This window comes from Chaetura pelagica, unplaced genomic scaffold, assembly GCF_000747805.2.
Source record: "Chaetura pelagica isolate M959 unplaced genomic scaffold, ChaPel_1.0 scaffold170, whole genome shotgun sequence".
Classification (NCBI taxonomy): domain Eukaryota; kingdom Metazoa; phylum Chordata; class Aves; order Apodiformes; family Apodidae; genus Chaetura; species Chaetura pelagica.
Genome location: NW_009952048.1, coordinates 340,393 through 361,463, shown reverse-complemented (window position 1 = coordinate 361,463; position 21,071 = coordinate 340,393). Strand labels below are relative to the sequence as shown.

General features: G+C 40.1%; 1 protein-coding gene across 1 annotated transcript in view; it reads right to left on the bottom strand.

The window, feature by feature from the left end:
- Window positions 1-1,155: 1,155 nt before the first annotated feature.
- The window catches only part of SNAP91 (synaptosomal-associated protein, 91kDa), a 70,438-nt gene continuing 50,522 nt past the window's right edge, over window positions 1,156-21,071 (bottom strand). Inside the window, exons 18-31 of the mRNA XM_010003136.1 lie at window positions 21,012-21,069; window positions 20,728-20,805; window positions 20,552-20,623; window positions 19,999-20,082; window positions 19,033-19,116; window positions 13,457-13,594; window positions 12,053-12,202; window positions 10,849-10,879; window positions 9,519-9,630; window positions 6,394-6,477; window positions 6,214-6,318; window positions 4,056-4,156; window positions 2,077-2,783; window positions 1,156-1,876 (exon numbers count right to left, since the gene is read on the bottom strand). Coding sequence (XP_010001438.1) covers window positions 4,064-4,156; window positions 6,214-6,318; window positions 6,394-6,477; window positions 9,519-9,630; window positions 10,849-10,879; window positions 12,053-12,202; window positions 13,457-13,594; window positions 19,033-19,116; window positions 19,999-20,082; window positions 20,552-20,623; window positions 20,728-20,805; window positions 21,012-21,069 — 1,089 coding nt within the window. The 3' untranslated portion in view covers window positions 1,156-1,876; window positions 2,077-2,783; window positions 4,056-4,063. The remainder of the gene's footprint in view (window positions 1,877-2,076; window positions 2,784-4,055; window positions 4,157-6,213; window positions 6,319-6,393; window positions 6,478-9,518; window positions 9,631-10,848; window positions 10,880-12,052; window positions 12,203-13,456; window positions 13,595-19,032; window positions 19,117-19,998; window positions 20,083-20,551; window positions 20,624-20,727; window positions 20,806-21,011; window positions 21,070-21,071) is intronic.

The window sequence follows — 21,071 nt, the reverse complement described above, 5'->3', positions numbered from 1 at the left end:
CAGGGCACCTATCCTAAGGGTGAAATACAACATCAGCTTCCCAAAGGCCAAACAAGATAGATTCAGAATAGAATGAGAGAATCATTTTGGTTGGAAAAGCCCTTTAAGATCATCAAGTCAAACTGTTAATCCAGCACTGCCAAGTCTACCACTAAACCGTATCTCTAAGCACCACATCTACACATCTCTTAAATACCTCCAGGGATGGTGACTCAAACAGTTCCCTGGGCAACCTGTTCCAGTGCAGTTCCAACTGCCTTTCAGTAGAGAAGTTTTTCCTAATATCCAATCTAAGCCTTCCCCGGCGCGACTTGAGGCCATTTCCTCTTTTTTTTATTACTTACAAGACACCACTCACCTTGCTACAACCTTTCAGGAAGTAGAGAGCAATAAAGTGACCCCTGAGATACCAATGTAACAAGTTAAAATAACAAACAAGCAAACAAACAACAACAAAACCCCAAACAAACAATAAACAAATTAACAACAACAAAAACACCTCTTAAGCAACAGCACTCCCTTACTGGTTGCACAACTTGGAAATGTCTTTGAAATCCAATTCAAGATTCAAACCTTACCAGAGTGTAATGGAGTGTTTCAGTGGTTTGCTGTTTACAAAGTACTTGGAAGCAGCCCTTGGCATTCAATACTGCTCCATCACTTCATTTTGTTATTAAGTCAAGGTGGTCTCTAGGTTAGTCGCCTCATACCAGAAAGACTTTAATGTACTAAACGGTTTGAAACGTCTCCTCCTCCTTTCATTCTGCCATAGGAGAAACCACAGCACAAGGCATTTCTGTAGCATCAGAGCTGTGTGAGCTCTCTGTAACATGATGAATGACACCCTGTAGGAAAGAAACCAGGACCAGCATTATGCTCTTTTACAGTTCCAATATTATTCTAGTTTAAGGAGATACTGAGCTTTAATGAAGCTTCCCGAGGTGTTACAGGTTAAACTAGAGAATTCTCCTCTCCCTGTCCCCCCTTCACTTGTGGGTTCATATGGATCTCTCCTGTACTGCTTACAGATCAGCAAAAGTGACTACCATGTGCAGCAGACTCAGCAGTGTCAGGACCTAGACACATTCCCCCCCCCCCAAACCTATTATTGTGCTCAACATCTCAAAAATCATGAACTGGCGACACGGTATTTAGTTTGATCAAGGTGTTTATTGCATCTCAGAGGGCACACATGCACTGGGGTTTCTTGTTTTTTTGTTTTTGTTTTAAACTGAAATACAAAGAAGAGCCATTTTGAAATCAGCTTTTTATAGAACTTTCCCATTATACTGTGTGTTATCCCCACAGCAAATTCAGATACAACCACTTTTAATGGTACCATACATTGATTAAATAGTTCATTTGAAAGACTTTAGGTGAGTATCTTTCCAACCCGATATGCTTTTACAGAGAACTGCCAAGCCACTTGTAACACTGATCAACAGTGACCTCATTGAAGAGTCAAGATCTTACAACAAGCCATCAGCAGAAACAGTATGAGAACAAATAAAGAAAAAAACCAAAAGAAACACAGTTTGTACAGTAAAGGGCGTGGATCTCTGGATCAGAATTAAATCTAATCACCAATAGTACAAAAGCTACTCACAGCGCATTCGGGGCAATGGAGAAAAGCCTGAGGCATACACAGGGAAGCACGAAATTAAGAGATGTACATAAGAACTGAACAGAGATGAGTAACATCACTTGTCATGTTTTGACTACAGATATATCCAAGAGTGCTCTTGTAGTTGAAATCCCTTAATGCCAGCACAACTATAGTAGTTTTTCCAACTACAAGGAGAGAAATTGACCCTTTACGTCTTCTCAGTGCATTCAGCAAGAACGGATAGATATGCCAATTTTAAAATGCAAACAACTAAAATCATTAAAATAGATTTTAAAATAAAAAGAGCAATAAATACGGTATTCTTTCAGATATGGTTTTTCATTCTTGGTACATCATCAAAAAAAGTATTTGCTATGGTAGTTTACCTTTATATTACTTTGAATTATCTTAACATATACAGTGCCACAAAAATAAAACATTTTTTCACGACAATTGAGATTTTAAAATGCAAACAACTAAAATCATTAAAATAGATTTTAAAATAAAAAGAGCAATAAATACGGTATTCTTTCAGATATGGTTTTTCATTCTTGGTACATCATCAAAAAAAGTATTTGCTATGGTAGTTTACCTTTATATTACTTTGAATTATCTTAACATATACAGTGCCACAAAAATAAAACATTTTTTCACGACAATTGAGATTCCTGTGACCGGGAAAAAAAAAAAAAAAAAGTATTCCACACAATTTCATACGTATTTTCCTTACTATCTGGTATTATCACACTATATTTCATGACAGATAAAGGAGAAATTGAGTCCTAGGGAAATTTTAGGTGTCCTCAAAAAGTTATATACATGGAAACCTTCAAAAACCACAGACATCGCTCCAAATGGCTCACCAAACAACAGCTGCATAATCTGCCCCTGTGGGATAGGTTCAGAAAAGCACTAGAAGGCATCAGAAACATACATCCATTGTTTAAATTGTAAAACACAAATAACCCAAGTACACAAATTTTGAGAGAGTAGGGATAACAGCTAAGGTAGTACACATTCCTAATGTTCACTTTCACAGCTGTGCTACACGTTTCAGGAGGAAGAGAAAAGTCTGAGTAAGCGCTGGGTTTGGTACTGGTGGCTCATTTTCAAACTCTGAGCATCCATTTGTAGACTCCAAACTCAAGTTTTTATCATCCAGTCAGAAAAACTGCAGCTGTGAATATAGGAAAGTATTAGATGAAAACCACAATAATGAGCTAGATGCAACACATTCTAGAAAGAGCACCAAATCTGCTCATCACTTCACACCTCACAGGAGTTATCAGCATTTAGTGAAGCAGCAGTTTTCCCACAGACGGTTATGAATCTGTCTACTATAAACCCAAGCCAACAGCAGTGGACCCCAGCAATGAAGGTGCATCTCCACTCCTGGACATCTCCACCAAGAGCCAGGTACAACTCCCAGGGATGGAATTTGGAGAAGGTGGAAGTGGGACTGGGTGGTGCTTGCTAAGAACAGCCTGATCCCATCCATTGCTGCTAACTTCAGTGCAGAGGGGGCTTAGAACAAGTCTTAGAGTTAAGCTATAGAAAGATAAGGAACTTCTGAGGAAGGCTCAAAAGGTATGTAATGATTTTCCCCTCCTCACCTGGAAAATTGTTCTAGTCTTAATTATAAAATGCCTACCTTACTTCTGCATCATTATTTTTAAATTGGCTTAAGTGTTGAATTCAATCTGATGCTTCCACTTGGCAGTTGTTACATCCTTCTCCAAAAACCTCACCTTTAATGTTTCTGCCTTTTTTTCCTTCATTCTGCAGTACTGTTTTTTTGCTTCTCCTTCCCTTTCCCTTTATATTTACTCCCCTCCTTTCCCACTGTTGTTCTACATGGCACTGCTCAGGACTTCATGCCTTAGCATTCAGAAAAGCAGTGCCTTGAAAACTTGTACAGTGGGGAAAAACATGAGCTGGCAACAGTTAAGAGATGCAAACAACCTTCCCTAGGTGATCAGGATACAGAAGTTTTTCCTCTTTTGATCCCTTTACATTTACAATGCCAAATCAGTTTCTACACCCACAAGACTGGGACAAATCTCTTCAGCAGCATTTTGCTCCTAGTATTTGTACTCTTATGGTTCTATTTATTTCAGTATTGACTTTGGGGGGTGGAGGAGGGAGGGAAATAAACATAAACCCTTGAATTGAAAGGAAACAAGGTAAAAATTGAAGCTACAGATGGAAAATAACTTTTCCTGGTTAGTGACTTTTGGAAAAAAATACCTAGGCAAAAGTCAGCTTTCAGGCTAAAATTGTGGGGACAGAGAACTCAGTTTTCGATTTAAAACACCACATTATCAGTGCATGTTTCTACCTACCTCTGCAGCAACAATTTTAACAGTCTTATTCAATCTACTGGCCTAACCAACACCACCTGTGTGCCAGACACAGCAATAACTTGCTCAGGCAGGCAGCCACAGAATACCTTATAGTTTACAAGAAATCCTTGATGTTAAGATCCGCTAATGGGTCCTTTGTTGGAGGTTTCTTGGGACTCTGAGTAGCAGGAGTTGGGCTTGGAGAAAGCTAACAGACACCAGCCAGGAAGGCAGAAAAAAACAAAGCAGACAAGGATACACAAGCATTAGGCAGATAAAAGCTGGTTCTCACACAAGCACCTTGCAAGCATACAAAGTTCTCATTTATCCTCAAGTTCACTGTGTTGCCATTTTGCTCAAGCATTGTTTAGACTCCATCCTTACTACAGGGTTAACAATGTTTGGCTGGTTTAGTGGATAAGGCTACAGACACTGCATATTCTAATTAGCTTCAAATCACTTCAAATCAGTCTCCCTGTAAGACAGCATGGTGGTAGGGTCATCAACCCAGACAGAAGTTAAGCAATTGTTAGATGTTAAACACTGTGGTGCAGAACAAGCGGAGTGCAGGCTGCAGAGTCCATCTGAAAATCCCAGAGACTGCCATTTAAGTGCAAGTTGATCTACATTGGTAAGGTAAATCAGAGTCCAAAGTATAGTGGAGATGTGACTCTATTATCTGTGGTTCCTCCTCTGCTAAGTATTAAAAAAACATCAGTTGTTCCACATAAAACATCAGTTTTTCAAGTTCCATGCAACTCTTATCACTAGGGAGCCGGATGACTCTTCCACCCTCTCCTTACTCCTCCCCAGCTCTACCTTACTCAGGGCATTAAAGGTATTTCATATGTAGCCCTGGCACCTTGACAACTACCCCTCTGTGATACAAAACACTGGTGTCTTCCATAATATTAATCTAGCTAACATAAGTGCAGAGGCACTTTAAGGTGGGCAGGAAAGCACAAAACAAGGGATCTGGCTTGGTTTCAAGTGTTACAAGTCTGATTTCAGAGGTACAGCACCAACTTCCATCTCCCACCTTATCTGAATTACAAAATACACTTCTGACTTACAAAGAAGCAAAAACTACAGTTAAGTAATTCCCTGCCTCTCATCTATATAGACCCTGTCCTTTTCGGAGTTATTACAACCCAAACTCTTTGGAAATACAGTGTGGAACAGGTACTATGGCTTATATTGCATCTCCCAGGAGCTATGAGCTGAAAGCTTTGAATAAGAGTAGGCAGAGTCCTGCACTTCCAAACTTACAGCTTCAAGTCAGAGTCCATAGGAAACTATGAAAAGCAGCAAATATCACCCAGTTCAAGAGGAAGGATGTCATGTCCCCATTCACTAAACCTATTTCATCATTAACTACTCCATTAGATTTTCTTCCTCATATTAGAGAAAGGACTCATCTCCTTGGCAATGAGTCATCTGTGACACAGCATTTCTTGGTTATTGTTCATTAGCACAGAATCAAGAATATCTTTGGCTTAGGTGGCCCAACTTGTGTCCCCTTTACATCTAAATATGTGAATGTTATGAAGTCAGACTAGGTAAATACATTTTTAAAACATGAAGAAGGAAGCAGTGTCATTTATCTCCCACTTACAAAATAAGAGAGGGACTAAAAATTATAATTATTTATTTGCATTCCTCCACCCTAATGTAAGTTAGAAGAAAAACTTAACAGTATTGAAATTTGCTGTGAAAAGTGTGCATCCTGAGCACTCCAATGTTATATACAGTGTGGTAATTCACACTTGAATGCAGCTGTTTTGCACCAAAAGAAACCCAGCAAGCTACCAGCCTGAAACAGATGAAGTTGTATGTACTGAGAAACAGCTGTCAACCCAGAACTGGAGACTGTAACTTATACAAAGCAGAAGGTTGGTTTTCTGAGGAATCTCTTGGTGGGCTGGGAGGAAAGATGCTGACTGCAGCTCTAGTAGATTTTTACAAGCTCTGAACAGAGCTTGTAAAAGTGCCCACTTTGAGCTTTACTTAAATATCCTCCCAAAACAGATCTTGGCTGTAGGTAGCTGCAGGAGACTTGAGCCTGTTCTGTTGGTCTCATACAAGGGAACTGAAAAAAATCAAGGTAGTTCACGTGATCTGTTCCAAGTCAGGCAGCTGATACTAGAAGAAAAGTTATTTACAGACCTACAGGTAGAACTGAACTGAAATAATGCACACATAGAAGCTACTTTCTACAGAAATGGAAAGCAATTTAACATCCATCCATCTAGCATGAACACTTACCTGTACACCAGGGCCAGTGGCAGCTCCAAATGGTGGCCTCATCATAGGCTGCCCATACATAACTGGCTGTTGGGGCATCATGGGCACACCTGTACCTGCTGGGGGCTGGCAATGGACACAGAGTCAGAGTCAGAATGTCGGGTGAAGAAAGGAGAGCACAGTGTAATAAAAGGGACTCACCATCCCAAATGCTGCTCCTGGCTGCGGGACAGGTGGAGCACCCCCTGTGGCAGGAACAGCACTGGCTGGAGGCACAGTTCCTGTCTAAATGGGGTTTTTTGGGGAAAAAAAGAAAAAAAAATAAAAAATGCAAGAATCTCTGTCACACCAACTATCTGGAAACTGCACAGAGTGTCCAGCATTCTCAAAGTGGTTCTGGAAAGCAGGACTGCAGGATAATACCTAACCTCAAAACCACAATGCTTTAAAGAAAAGAGTTGAATGAGTCTTTGTACTGATCCTGAGCTTGCTTTTTCATAAAGATGCAAGGGTGACAGACTCCAGGCTCTTCATGAAGGGAGTTAATTTAATAAGTACAATTCAAAATAGGCCCAAGAAAATACATACTTTCCTCCTCCTACATAGTGTAAGAAAGCACCCCAATTTTGTAACTGATAGCCAACGCACTGTAGCACTTGCTATAGCACTGTATTTTAGTAAAAGCTTAACCAGATTGTAAAGATAAGAGAAATCAGTTCCATAATTAGCTTTCTATTAAAAAAGAAAGTATTTTTATGCAGTGACATTACTTTAAGAATAAATTCACACACTGAAGCCACAATCACAGCCATTACATACTATAGTAAGGAGAGTTTATCTTATGTTTTTCATTCATATGCTTAACTTGTTATGATTTTCATTCAAGTAACAGAAGACAAAAAAAGGGGATCTCTCACTAGTATTCAGAAAGAGAGAACTGTTACTTTAGTAGTCTGACTGGATACACAGCACAACAACATCTCTGAACAAGGGTATCCTACTTATCCAGCAGAACCTACACATCATCCCTTTGGGTTCCCTTGTCTGTAACTTCCCATAAACAGTCTCCCTACAGCCTTGAAAACATCCAAGTCCCTCCCTTTCACAGACCTATATACAATCCAAACTATGAATAACTCTGAAGAGAGGCAGAAAGCATTCAAAGAAATGGATTTGAAAATGGTAGTAGGATTTTTAGGAATCTCATTAGTGCTATTTGTATGGCCTAAGTGTATTGGCACAATTTCTCAAGCTATTACAGAAGCTGCAGGGTCATGCCTGAGCCTCCACAATCTTACCTCCTGCCTTGAGTCAGCTACATCCCACTGCACTTGGAGAGCACCTGGCACTTGCAGTTCAAAAGACACAGTCTCTGGAGGTATCTTGGAACTACTGCACAGTCTGCTTCTGTGAATGCTGCACTTAATGCCCTTGGTTAATCCTTGCTTCCAAACTAGAATTTGCCAGTTTCTTAGGAAACTGGAGACAAGTCAAAGTAACTTGTTCCAGATTCATTATTCAAATACCCTGCAGTTTCTGGCTAATATTAATTATGAACATCTTCTCCAGTCTGAAAGCTTTCTGGGGAGCATTTCAATTAAAAGCTGTGCTGTGCTAGCAGCACAGCTGTCCCCAAACTAAAACTAACACCTAGGCACTCAGGTATGGAAAGCAAGGAATAGGAAGACACGGATTAATGACATCATATGCCATGATCTGGCTGCAGCCACAGGAACACAACGCAGCTCAAAATCCAGTTAGGCAGATGCCAAGAAAAAGGCCACAAAACTGAATCTGCTTTTGCCTCAAAATATTGGGGTCACTCCAGGGAATGGGCTTTTACAAAATTTTGCCAATTTTAATCCAGAAGGCAAAAGGACAGAAGGAAGGGAAGAAGTGAACAAGTTTGTGGTTCAACAGTGATGTGAAGGCAAGCTTCTCTTTGGTCTCCACATTTATATTTTCCTGCAGATCTAGTTTTCTGTGGTTTCAAATTACTTCAGTGCATGATTTTTAAGAAATGTATATAGAGAATCCATGTTTCATGAAATGCTACCAAAACTGCCCAGCTTTCCAGAAAACCTAATTACTTATCAGATGGTAAAGCCACTGCAAGTTCAGGCTAAAGTTACAGAAGTTAGAAATGTCAGGTAGTACAAGTCATCAGATAGTTCACATCCAACTAAAGCAAAGACAGTTTGAAGCCATTATGTTCAAGCTTACAGCACAGAAATGGTTCATCACTACTACCATATTCAACACCTTGCCTGAGAATGGTCTGCAGAGACAGTGCAAATAGAACCATGTTAGGTAGCTTCTTGCTAGTTTTAAGCCAGTGGTAGTAACTGTAGTGCAGGTGAGGTGCTGTTAGTATCTTCATGTTAAGCAAGTACAATAAGAGATCATAAAAAAGTCACTTACACTGTACAGTACTGCCCAGCCTTTCTATTAAGAAAAAAAGTTGATGTTACAACTTACACATTCAATGAAGTACCAAGTTCAGGGAATTCTTGTATCTTTCATAAGGTTAAAGAACAAGCTGGAACACGCTTAAAAATCACTTTAGCATTTGGCTGTGGCAGCAGAGAACTGAGTTGGTCATGCTACCCCTCAAAAGTCCTTTCCTTCTCTTCCCAACCCAGCTTTTTCCAAATGGAAAAGTTTTAAGCCCTGTGTGACTTCAGTGAGATGAGGTATGACCCCTCTTCAGATTATTCTTGTAACTTACTCATGATCAAGTTGCTCTTGCACCAAATTTAGATTTCTAGTTCAATTCAACCTTCTGTCACAGTTAGTGCATTCTGAAATATTTTACATGACAATCCCAACTCTTCCAGCAGACTCCTGTACACTGCTAAACAAGCTACCCACTTCTTGTCTAACATCTATCACCTGATCAGTATGAATACTGTGTAGACTTTTTATCTACTTCAGTCAAGAAAGCTTGAGAAAAAAAACTATTTATCTTCTCTCCTTCCAGTACTTCAACTTTGGACCTATACTGCTGTCTTTTGGACCATCAACTTGGGCTTGGTTGTGGCAAGACCCATACAGATAACCACACACTTGGCAATATCCACAGGTACTAAGTGTACAGGTAGAATAACCATTTTGATACATATGCTAGTGTATTGTCATTGACCTGAAGTCAATTAGTTATGTCAGCTGTAAATCTGTCTTAAAAGTGTGACTTGAAATAATCATATCATTTATATAGAAGCAAACCCTTTAGCTGCAGTAGACAGGAGTGCCTACCAATCTGCTTGCACAGTCTCATAAAACATTGAGGTTCCAATACCAGTGGTATCAATGGATTAACCACCTACCAATGGAGCACCTGGGACACCACCAGTTGACCACGTCGCAGGTGCTACTTTTGGCTGCCAGTTGGCTCCTCCTGTTAACTTCTTCTCTCCAGCATTCCACTGAAGGTCTCCCCTAATAAGAGAGGGAGAGAGACAGAGCTACTATTTGATGCTATCACAGCGAGAGGGAAAAGCAGCTGCAGTACACATGAACATTAGGCTTGCAGCTACATTAGTTGATGGTGTATGCAGTTTAAGCTATTAGCAGAAAGATACACTTTTAGTGCCACTCAGTTTCAAAGGTTGTTAGCAGTAGACATCAGTGCACTCTATGTTCAAGTCAGTTACATGGTTATGGCCTTTGTGGTGAGAATTAAAGAGAGGTTTTATTTAGTATTGACTGAAGGTAACATATTATTGCATATACCCTTGCAAGTAGGAGGAAGGACTGCTACTGCCTATTCTACTGGGGCCAGGCAGTAGAGCTGCCTGCTAGAAGTCTTTGAAAGGTCATTTCATTGCTGGAAATCTTGCTCAGACAGCTGAAGGAGGAAAGCATTCAGTTCTGAAAAAAGTTGATAGATACAAGAGAAACAAATCATTCATAGAATAAAAGGGTTGCTGCAAAACCATATTTTGTTAGAGGCTGCTCTAACCAGAATAGGATACACCATTTGAATGAAGTAGATTGGATGGAGCTAAATTTTCAGGATAAATTTCATTATGTGTTTATACACATCCCTCCTATTATCTCCACAGGGGCACAAAACATTCTGGAGTACACACATCATAAACTGGTCTTGCATACAGAGGAAGACTCAGCACAGAAATAAGCAATCAGTTAGATTAAGAAGATACATTAAAAATAAACAGAATGCTGTAAATGTTTCCTCTTGCAAAAAGAAGTTTTTCGCTGCATGGAATGAATTTCTTTATTATTTTACAAGTATTCCAATGCCTACATGATAAGCACATCCAGCATCTGTAAAAAGATAACACGACTATTACATATAAGCCTAATTACTAAGGAGAGCTATACAATATATTATCTGGACTACTTGTTCATTTTAAGTTCTTTGCAAATGAGCTGTCCTATATGAAGACACCAATTTACAGAAAAAAAATTCAATTACTCTGATTAAAGCCAGCAAGTTTAAAAGCTATATCAGGAACATTTAACCTTAATTATTTAGTGAACCTGTATATAATAAAATACTTTTTCCAGAATTTTTTATTAACTGATACTTTGGGGAAGCGGGAGCACATAACTAATTTATTTATTCCTAATAATAAATAAAATAGATAAAAGAGTATACAGAGTCAAAACCCTCTTTTGTTTTCTTAAACTTACTTTTTTGAAGTGGTACCAGAAATTCCAAGATCTGAAAATTGTAAGAAAGAAAGAAAAAATAAGTCATATTTAGTAAATTAAAGCATGTCAAAGTAACAGCTCACACTCCATTTCAGATGGGCTCATAGAGAGTAATAAAGTTTTGGCTGTTTTCATTTAGACAGCATCAGAAGACTGGCTACATCTACCCTTTCAGAACAAACTTTTGAGGAACCCTGCAGGTGTCTTATACTTAACGAAGCCATTTTTGCTTCATAAGCATCTGAATGTTACCTAGAAGTCCTGCACTGTTATCTGCTGTACCATACATGGGAACTCCAAGTAGTTTCCTTAATTACTCTTTGGAAGAAGTTTCAAGCTAAAAGTTTTAAAGAATACTCTTCTCAAATGAGCAATACAAATCCTGTAAGTCAAAAAAGCTTAGGTTTGGTTTTCTTCCCCCAAACTTGGATATACCAAGTAATTTGCAGAAGAGGTTACAAGGGATTTAAGAGCCCTGCTGGCTTCCAAGCGTGATAGTTTCCCCACAGAACAGTATCCATCACAAGATCACTTATATCTTTACTGTGGTGTGTTTAGATACACTGACAATATTCCATTTGTACAATTCTCTTAAGTACAACTTCAGTAGTATTACACTTCAGCCTAGGTGGGCCTCTGTTAGGGCCTCTGGTGGGGACTGCAGCTGATTTCTAGTTATAAAGTCTTTAGCCCTTTTCCTACTACAGGAAAGAGAACTCCTTTTTAGCTTAGCATTTTAAGAATGTGTTTTGGGAAGTTCACTGTCTGAGAGAAACTCTGCTCTTGGTTGTTATGCACTCCTCACCCCTGCGGCTGCTACTCCTTGCATTAAGCAGGAAGTCAACTACTTGTGTCCACCAGCTCTTCTGCTTAAATTCCACAGTGATATCAGATGCTTTGGACAGCTTTCACTTTTCTGTTATTACACAGCTGCACATCCATTAAGAGTCTGATGTGCTCCTGAAATACCTGAGACGTTCACAAGTTATGAATCGCAGCTACCAAACAGATCCCATTAGTTGACTCAGATCGTGAGCACAATGAGGAAGTAACATATCCAGACACCCCCTAATCTCTGCAGGGAGGAAAAGCACCTGCAAGCTAAAATAGGCAGGTATTTGGCTCCATGGACAAGTATGATAGCTGCATGCCACATTACTTAAAAACCAAGTTTGTCACTTACTGCCTACTAAGTTCGCAAGAGACGAATCAAGATCACTTCCAAGGCCTTTGCTTGCTGCAGAAGCAGGGACTGTTGCTGTAGCTGAAGGTGCTGCAGATTGGCCAGAAGGAACCATAGTTGGCATAAGAAGATCACCTAAGCCATCAAACACTGGAAGTGAAAGGGAAGTGGGTTAGAACAGCAGCTGTGGTAAGAAAAACACTACCTGCTGTTGCTCCAACAAACGTAGCACAGACAACCACGTCACAAGTGTTACCAAAACACCATTTGACATTAAAAGTAATGCCAACAAGGGCATGCATGTCATTCTACTAGACACTGAATGTACAGTAATCCTGGAAGAGCTATACTGATGAGAACTAATATGAGAGGACATGCCTAAAAGGACTTTAACTGGAGAATTAAATCTACACAGGTACAGCACCACTTCCACACGACACTTTTCTTACAGCCCTCCTTAGAGAGGTGTCAGATGCACACACATTTGTTAGGAGACATTGATTTAAGGGTTTTAAAAATGAACATCTTGCAGCAAACACCAGCCAGAATTACTGTGGCAAAGCAGTCTTATACCTTGACATCTTACGGAAACAGGACTGAATGTCTCAAGATATTACTACTATTCACTTGCAAGCAGCAGGGATTCAGGAAAACCTACTAACACCTTATGAGATCAGAAGGAACCAGAACCATCTGCAATGACAGAGCTAACCTCCTTAGCCCAGTCATAAAACTCAGAAGTTCATTTTTTAGATCCCTTGAAGTCAAACTGCCTGGTACAACTCATGCCAGAGTTCTATCTTCTGATCTGTATTTGAGGAACATGCTAATATTAAGTCAAGAGGAAGGGGTAGCATGTGCACTGGCAAGCAACCAAATAACCAAGCAGCAGTGCTACTTCAACCTTTTTTTTCTTGTACAGTTGCAGAACTCACCAATTTTAAGTTTGTAGCAAGGACCCAGCATGGAAAATATAGAATGGAAGAGATACAAACAAAATGATAGCAGTGACAGAAGTTTAAGCTTATAGTCAGGCCAAGAACACTACCTCAGTCTTTGTTTTGTGTATCTTCAGGTGCCAAGCAAGCTCAGAAATAGCTTCAGCAGCAGCAGCTGGTTTACAGAACCGTGTTTTCCTCATGTGACTCCTAATTCATGCAATGAAGCGCATGCAAGGATGACGTTCACACTAGTAGTTTTTTTACTGACATGGTAAAATAAAAACTGGATACAAAGAGCTCCTGGGCACACACCAGCCTAAACACCACCCTGATTTGTTCCAGAAGAAAGGGAACCAGGAAATCACTGATGTTGCTTGTACTCAGAGGCCAAATATGGTATAATTAACTCACCTAAGACACAAAACTCACTAGAAAATTCACAGAAAGAAACACTGTGGCTCACCTGATGCATCAAACGAACTGCCAGTTGTTGGAGCTGATGTCCCAAAAGCTGCATCAAAGTTAGGCTGTAGTAAGCTGGTTTGAGCTGGAGTGACTGGGGATGGTGATGGAGAAGGAGCAATAAAGGAACCTCCAAAGCCTTGAAAAAGCCACATAAGAGAGATGTGGACATTAGAGTCAGTCCTAGGCTGTATTTAACAAAAGCTCAAACTATAGAAGGCAGAATGACAGAGACAATTCTTAGTAGACCACTGTAAATAACTCAGTACTTACTACACGAGCATCCTTGGTATACCAGGTGTGACCCAGGGAATTTAAGATCTTGTTGAGAGTCACCAATAAAAACTTTAATGTTTGTTATTTAGATTTCTGCAGAGGCAGACCAACAGAGTAGAGAACAATTCTTCCAGTACTACATACTATTATTCTAGGCAAGTAATCTCATAGGTAGAATGCAACACACCACTTCAGAAACAAACTACTTTAGCAGTGTTTCACTAATCCAGTTTAGCCTCATCATCTTAAAACATCTATCTTCCTTGTCAAGATGTCTTCAAGCTGCTGCCTCACTCCCCTTGCCCATGCCAAAGCAGGATCAACAGCACCCACCAGTGAACTACTTGCAGGCTGGAGAATCTCCATGATTAAGCTTAATGTATATATTATCAATCCTACATTTATATAATAAACCCTATTCATGGAGATTCTCCAGCCTACAAGGAATGCACTCCCATGCTTCACTATTCTTAAAATCCATCCCTTGCACCCTGTATAATTAGATCTTTCTTGCAATTTAAGCTTATTTGCGTTATCTACAGACTCTGGAAACTGATTAAATATGCAAAGACTGTCAAAACAAGTATGTAAATCACACTTTTCCAATTCTCTTTAGCCTACAAACCATTTATCTTAAATGTCTTCTTGATAGTCATGTCCAAGACCTCTATACTACATTTTCAGTCTCTCAGCCTTGTTTTTTCCCAGCTGCCCTTGCATAGGAAGGATCCAAGGTGAGCTCAGTGCTCCAGCTGTGACTACACAAATACAGCAGAAAGAACACTCTGCACAACAGGCAGGCTGTACCTTTTTTCCTCTGTATCAGAGTAGGAAGCATACTACTTTGCCACAGCTGAGCAAAAGACAGTGATGAGACAGCACCTTTAGTTCCTTGTCAGGGAATGCCCTGCTTACAGCCTTCTGTCCCTATTTGTCCAGCTAATCACTGCTGCCTATGTACAGAGGCTTCAGCATTTACTCATTTCAGATTTCTCCCCTAGATAATATTCTCCAATTTGTAGAGACCATTTTAAGTCAGATTCTTATCCAAAGTAAATACAGATCTTTTAACATGAGTGAAATCTGAAAAATGAAGCCTGCTACTCCAAAAGTCACATTGTTGAAATTAAGTACCAAATACAACTTAGCAATTTAGAAGGCATCATGTATTTACATTAAACCTTTATCACTACTTGGTCTTTTTACTGAGATTACTCATTTAAGCAGTCAACTAATGCCTTCTTTCTCATCTTTCTTCAGCTTTCCGTAGTCACCAGGTCAGTGGGGAAGTCAGCTGTTTAAAAAATGGGAAAATAGATAAACTTCTAAAGATTTTCTACCCACTTTTTTTAATCCAAACTGCTTTTCACAGTAACAGGGAATACTGATTACAGCACATTATGCAGACATCTTACAAATAGTGAAAACAGCACATTTCCCAGCTATGAAATCAAGCATCTGCCAGACATTTACCTATCAGACAGGCTAGAGCTCAACGTAAGGACCTGTGCTCAATTGTGAGCATTAACTGTATCAATGTCCTGGTTTGAGCCAGGATGAAGTCAGATCTCAGTCACTCCTCCTAAAAACTTTGCTTTCTCAGAGAACGAAGTTAAGACCAAACACCAAATGCTTAACAAATGTTGAAAGAGCAAGAGAAATTTATGCATACACAGTTAATGCAAGCATCAGTTAATTTACACATCTGACACTATTTCAGAAGAGAAAACCTCAGTAGGAAAAGGAGAGTGATGTGCCATCATGGGGTCCTGGGCACCAGGTCAGCCATGTGCTGCACCACCCTGACTTACATGAACCAAATACCTTGGCCCTAGACAGAGCTGGGAGAGGACAGCAAACCTGATCACACGCTACAGGTCCAGGAGAACACAACCTGATTAGAAACACCTCATAAACTATGCCCTTCAGCTGAAGCTTGCCAGATTGCAGGCAATGTCTGAAAATGCTCAGATTGTAACTTAAACTGGTTCCTTCAAATTCTACTAAGGGTAGTGGCTGGAGTAAGGGAAGCAGAGCATCCAACCATATTTAACTGGAATTTCTCACCCACCCTGCCTTCTTTTCCTATGCACTTCCAAGAAGAACCTGGCTAGTCTTGGCATCCTCCAGTGAGGTAGTTTGGACATCTGTAAGGCCTTCTTTTTGCCTTCTCTTCTTAAGGCTGAATGGACCTAGTTCTCAGCCTGTCCTCAAATGTCATGTGCACCAGTCACCATCTTGGTGGCCCTTCACTGAACTCACTCTCGTATGACTTGATCACTCACAGAAGTCCCCTGATTACCTACACACAGCAATATTGCCCTTCCAGCACACACTATGGTGGTTAAAGTTGCCCATGAGTGCCAAAGCCTGTAATAGTGAGGCCTTCTCCAGCTGCCTAAAAAAGGCTGCTTTTGCTGCCTCTTCCTGATCGGGTGGTCTGTAGCAGACACCTACTATAACACCGTCAGTGCTGGGTTGCCCTCTGATCTTTACCTACAAACTCTTCCTAGTTCATCACCAGTCCTAAGGTAGAGGTTCATGCCTCCAACTACCTGCAAACAAGTACTCATCTCCAAAGAATCAGACCAGAAGCAGGTTGACATGACACAGAAATGATAAAGGCAGCTGACTGCAGCAGTTCCTAAAGCACCGGAGCCACCTAAAGACCCTGTGCTCAGCTAGATCCTTTCCATTTCCTGAGTCAGAACAAAAAGCTTGCATCAGGGCATGGCACAACATCCATTCATAAGATTCTGTTTAGAAAGTTATGTAAGTTTTTGCAAAGCCCCACTAAGTATGTTTCTGCAAGTACAGAAGAGAGTGTTCTTTGCATGATGACTGGTCTCAGTCCCACAGCTTTTAGCTTCTTGTGCAATTTAACAGCAACATCAAGCAGAGATGCTGTAAAAATACTTTTAACAGATTTAAGTTCCTAGTTATCTAGAACTTGAACAAGACCCAGGGTGAGTCAGGAGAAACAGCAGCAACACAGTTACTGAGATGTGCTGTCCAGACATCCCGAGCTGCCTGATTCTGAGATTGCCTTTACTTACACAGTCAAGGAAGACTCCTTAAAGGAATGTGCTATTAGAGTACACAGTGGGATATACATGCACACAGTTTATTTGCATAGGAAGATCTAGAAGGGAAAATACTCAGCACAGTTCTAGTCTTGTCTGCAGAGAAGCTCTGCAGAGGATGAAAAAAATTCCACTGCATTTCCTAAGTCAGATATGAAGAGATCAGCAACTTATCTGACAGCAAAAGACTTAAGACAATGATGCATAGGAGGTACACTGGAACATTATGCATGTAAACACTTAGTACAACCAAACATTCATAAACCATGAAGGACAAGCCTTTAGTCACCATATAAAATCTGGACAATGTTAAATTTAAAACTGGATTACACTGCAGGCTATACATCTGCCATTATCTAGGGTAAACAACTGCTTAGCAATATGCTGTGATGTTTACAGACTCTGAATCTGCCAGAGATTCAAATCTACTTGGAGCCCTTTTGAACACATGAATCAACAAAATTAAAATCACCTGTTTACCCCAAATGCTTCAGGTCTGCTTGAGTGTTTAGATTCAGGTTTAGATTTAATGTGACTCATCAGATTCAGAGAGCATACTGCTGAAGTTTAAGCCATCTGGAACATAATACCCACTGGAATTCAAGCTTAGTTACAGATAAGGACATAAAATATTTTGTATTGATGTTTGCATAAGAAGGATTAGCTCCATCTCAACTATATCTTTGCCCTCAGTTCTCAAGTAACGTAACCACAAAGAATTGGTATGTTTCAGAAGCTACTAGTTAAAGCCTGATCTCTGGCCTTAAGATATCTGTAGGCTAACTAATACAAAGACCTACTGAAGCAGTATTAAAACAAAAGGTGGTCTTCTCCTTTAGAATCCTGAAGCTGCCTGTACAAAAGCTTGACCACACATTTATGCATTACATCCTACTTTCAGCAGCTGGCTTGCCAGCACTGGAACTGATTGAGAACAGATATACACATCATTATTCTCCAAACTAGCCTTCCCACAGGACAACTAGGCAACGCCCACACTTGGAGCAGTTACTAGTAAAAGTGTCCTCTTCTGAGATGGCTTCAAGAACCCACCTGTTATCAACTCACAGCACTTGGAGCAGATTAAATACTGAGGTATCTCACTTAGGTATTTCTCATACAATGGAGCATCTCTCACAAGCATATAAAGGCAAAACATACACAAGGTTGGACTTCTGATACAGTGCAAGCTGGCATGAGAGATCTGCAAACACACAGACAGCAGCTGTCAGGGCCCACCACCCCTGGAGTGGCTGGCAGTTGCATAAAGGGCAGACTGTCACTCCAGCTCAAAATGGAAGCCACAACAGGACATGAAGCTAACAATCATCTTTGTAGTCCTTCAAGGATAACTTACCAACCAATTCTACTGACAAAATTCATCTTTTAGAAACACAGTGGAAACTAAGCCAAGTCTTTTCTCAAACCAGAAGTGCATTAGTTCCCTCTAAACCCGAGGAAGACACGCTAGGATCTTTTTCTCTATGAACTTCAAAACTGGAATGGGGAGGAGTCACAGCTGTTTACCAAAATCACTACAGCTACTAAAATACATGGTATAGAAATAATTTTGGAGAATAGTACAAACAGAATTTGGCTGAAGCTGCTTATCTGTAGGATGCAGACTATAACAATACTGTTAACTCAACCTTTGAAATAAGTGTGACAGTGATGCCACATTAGCTCTAGTAGAGACCTCATCTCACCTCGTATAAGGAGAGGTTCTCTCACTTCTATGCCCCTGTGCTCAAAAAAGCTCTCATCACGCACTCTCCTTGGCTAAATGCAAGGCTGCTACCAAGTCATTCATTCAAGCTCTTAACAGTAGTGCATAACCTGTCTCAAATCAACCAACAAACAAAGAATTAGCAGTAAGAAAGCAGCACAGCCTGCACTACTGCTTACGTACTGCTACAGTCAGCCACTGAAACTTTATGTATGGACTCCTATTCTGTGAACAGCAGAGAAAAATAAGGCTTCTGTTGGAGGCAGGAAGAAGACATGAAGAAGATAATCTAATAAGTTAACTTGTACTTCAGTATGGTGCCTCCATTATTTATCACTGTAGTTTTAATTTGTCTAAAGTACTAAGAAAGCTTATGAACAAGAATTCCATTCCATTGCAAAACTCCACTTACACCCAAGGAACATAAAATATTTCCAAGACCATTTATTATTTTTTCCTTAAAATAATGAATTTTTAGAAGTTCTTAATTACCAGCAAGTAGGTCTGCAGAAGCTGAGGAAGTAGAAGCAGCCTGGGTCGTGGGCTGGGATTCGGAAGCACTACTTCCAAAAGCATCTAAAGAGAATTCCAGAGAGCATCAAGAAAAGATAAAGAGTTCAATATTAAATGCATGAACTAATGACTTACAGTAAACAACAAATGACAAACAGATAACCACTTCATTCATCAGAAGAAGAATATGAAAGTGCTTAGCCATCTTTATTGTAGAGCAGTACCATGGATGCAAAGTTTAGGTGGAAAAAAGGAGGTGCAACAAACCAGCACTTGAAATAAATATCTTTTTTCTTTTCATTGGGCCTCTTCTCTGAAAACTCATTCAAGTCACAGCATTCCAGATGAGAGGGTTAAGCCCTTTGGAGATGAATGTATCAGGTGAGAGAGACTGGAGTAATTCCAGCCAGAACCTATTGACCCACATTAAGTCTTTTTAGAGAAATATTTCACTAACGTTTGAAAAATCACTACTTCTAAGCAGTATTCATTTTCTACAATACTCTTAGAGTTGGTTGAGTCCATCCTAATTTCCACCTCATCAAGTTCCAACAAAGACACTGTAATCCAGATACCCAGCTTGAGACAAGCCACCCACAAAACTTCAGCTGCTCTGAGAAAAACAGGACTGAGGGAAAACAACATGATCACAGAGACTTAAAAAGAAGAAAATAAAGAACAGACTTTCATTGGACTTCTGAGGAGAAACCATACATGCATTGACTGAAGACAGAATGGCAAGTGTCATGACAACAAAATGACCACACTGCCAGCTCATTTGCAGCTCGTTACTGTGCAGTATGAAGAAATGGACATGCCAGTGTCAGCCAGCAGGCTACAAAGAAAAAGCTGTGAGAAGGGGAAACCCACAGCTTTAGCAAAGCGCAAAGGTAATTGGAATGAAGTGATTCAACTCTGAAGTGGTGAGGAAAGCAAAATACCCACCACCAAATAGGTCAATCACACCTGAAGAATCCACCTTTGCTGGAGAGGCAGTGGGTAGAGGAGAAGGGGCTGCAAATGCATCCACTGCAGTAAGCATAGGATAAATAATATTTAGTATCAGCAAGGCAACAATGATAGCTAAATATTTCAAAGCCACATGGGCTCCACCAGTTAGAACCACAGGATCAGTAAATTCAGGTAAGAGTCTTCAGAACTGCAAACAGAAAGGGTTACATTTCTCACACAACAACTGAAAACCACGGTACTTTAAAGGAAACATTATTTACTAAGACTTTTCTTATGCTCAGGAGGAGGATTTACTCTCTCAATAACCACATTACTTACTCAACTTCAGTGTCAACCACTTTACAGTATCTATCTTCAGCAGCTGCTGTTCTGGTGACCACAGTGTTATCAAACCCATGACTTAGTATTTCAGCTTAAAAACTGTTAATTGGCAGTAAGCTTTTTTTTTCTTTTTTTTTACTCAAGAAAAAAAAACAAAAACGACCACCCTAAGTCTGTAGGATGGTCTGTGAAGACAACCACTCACCAGATAAGAGATCAGCAGTGAGAGAACTCTCAGGCACAGGGGAAGCTCCAGGCGGAGGGGATGAAAAAGCATCTTTCAGAAATGAAAGAAAAAATGAGAAGTAAGTATCACTCAAGTCAGTTTATACTACAGCACAGCATCAAAGCAGCAGAGTATTGGAAGAATTCTTTCTTTACCTGTACCAAAGAGATCTATGCTAGGAGTAGCATCTGGTTTAGGTGCTGCAGGTACATCAGGAACAGACTCAAACAAATCTAAGGCCAAGAACACAACATGTCTTTAACTCATTTTGAAAGGCAGGACTGAAAGCAGAACCTTCAAGTTTTGCACAGCGTGTTTGAAGTTAACAGGCTCTCTGGTTTGAAAGCCTAGCACACAGCATGCACGCAACAACAATTTGTTTGTTCTGCACTCCTGACAGATCAATCCACCAGAATCAAAGAGTTAAAAACAAAATTACCACCAAAGATATCTAGAGCAGGAGGAGCGGAGGTGGTGGCGGTAGCAGAAGTGGTGGCAG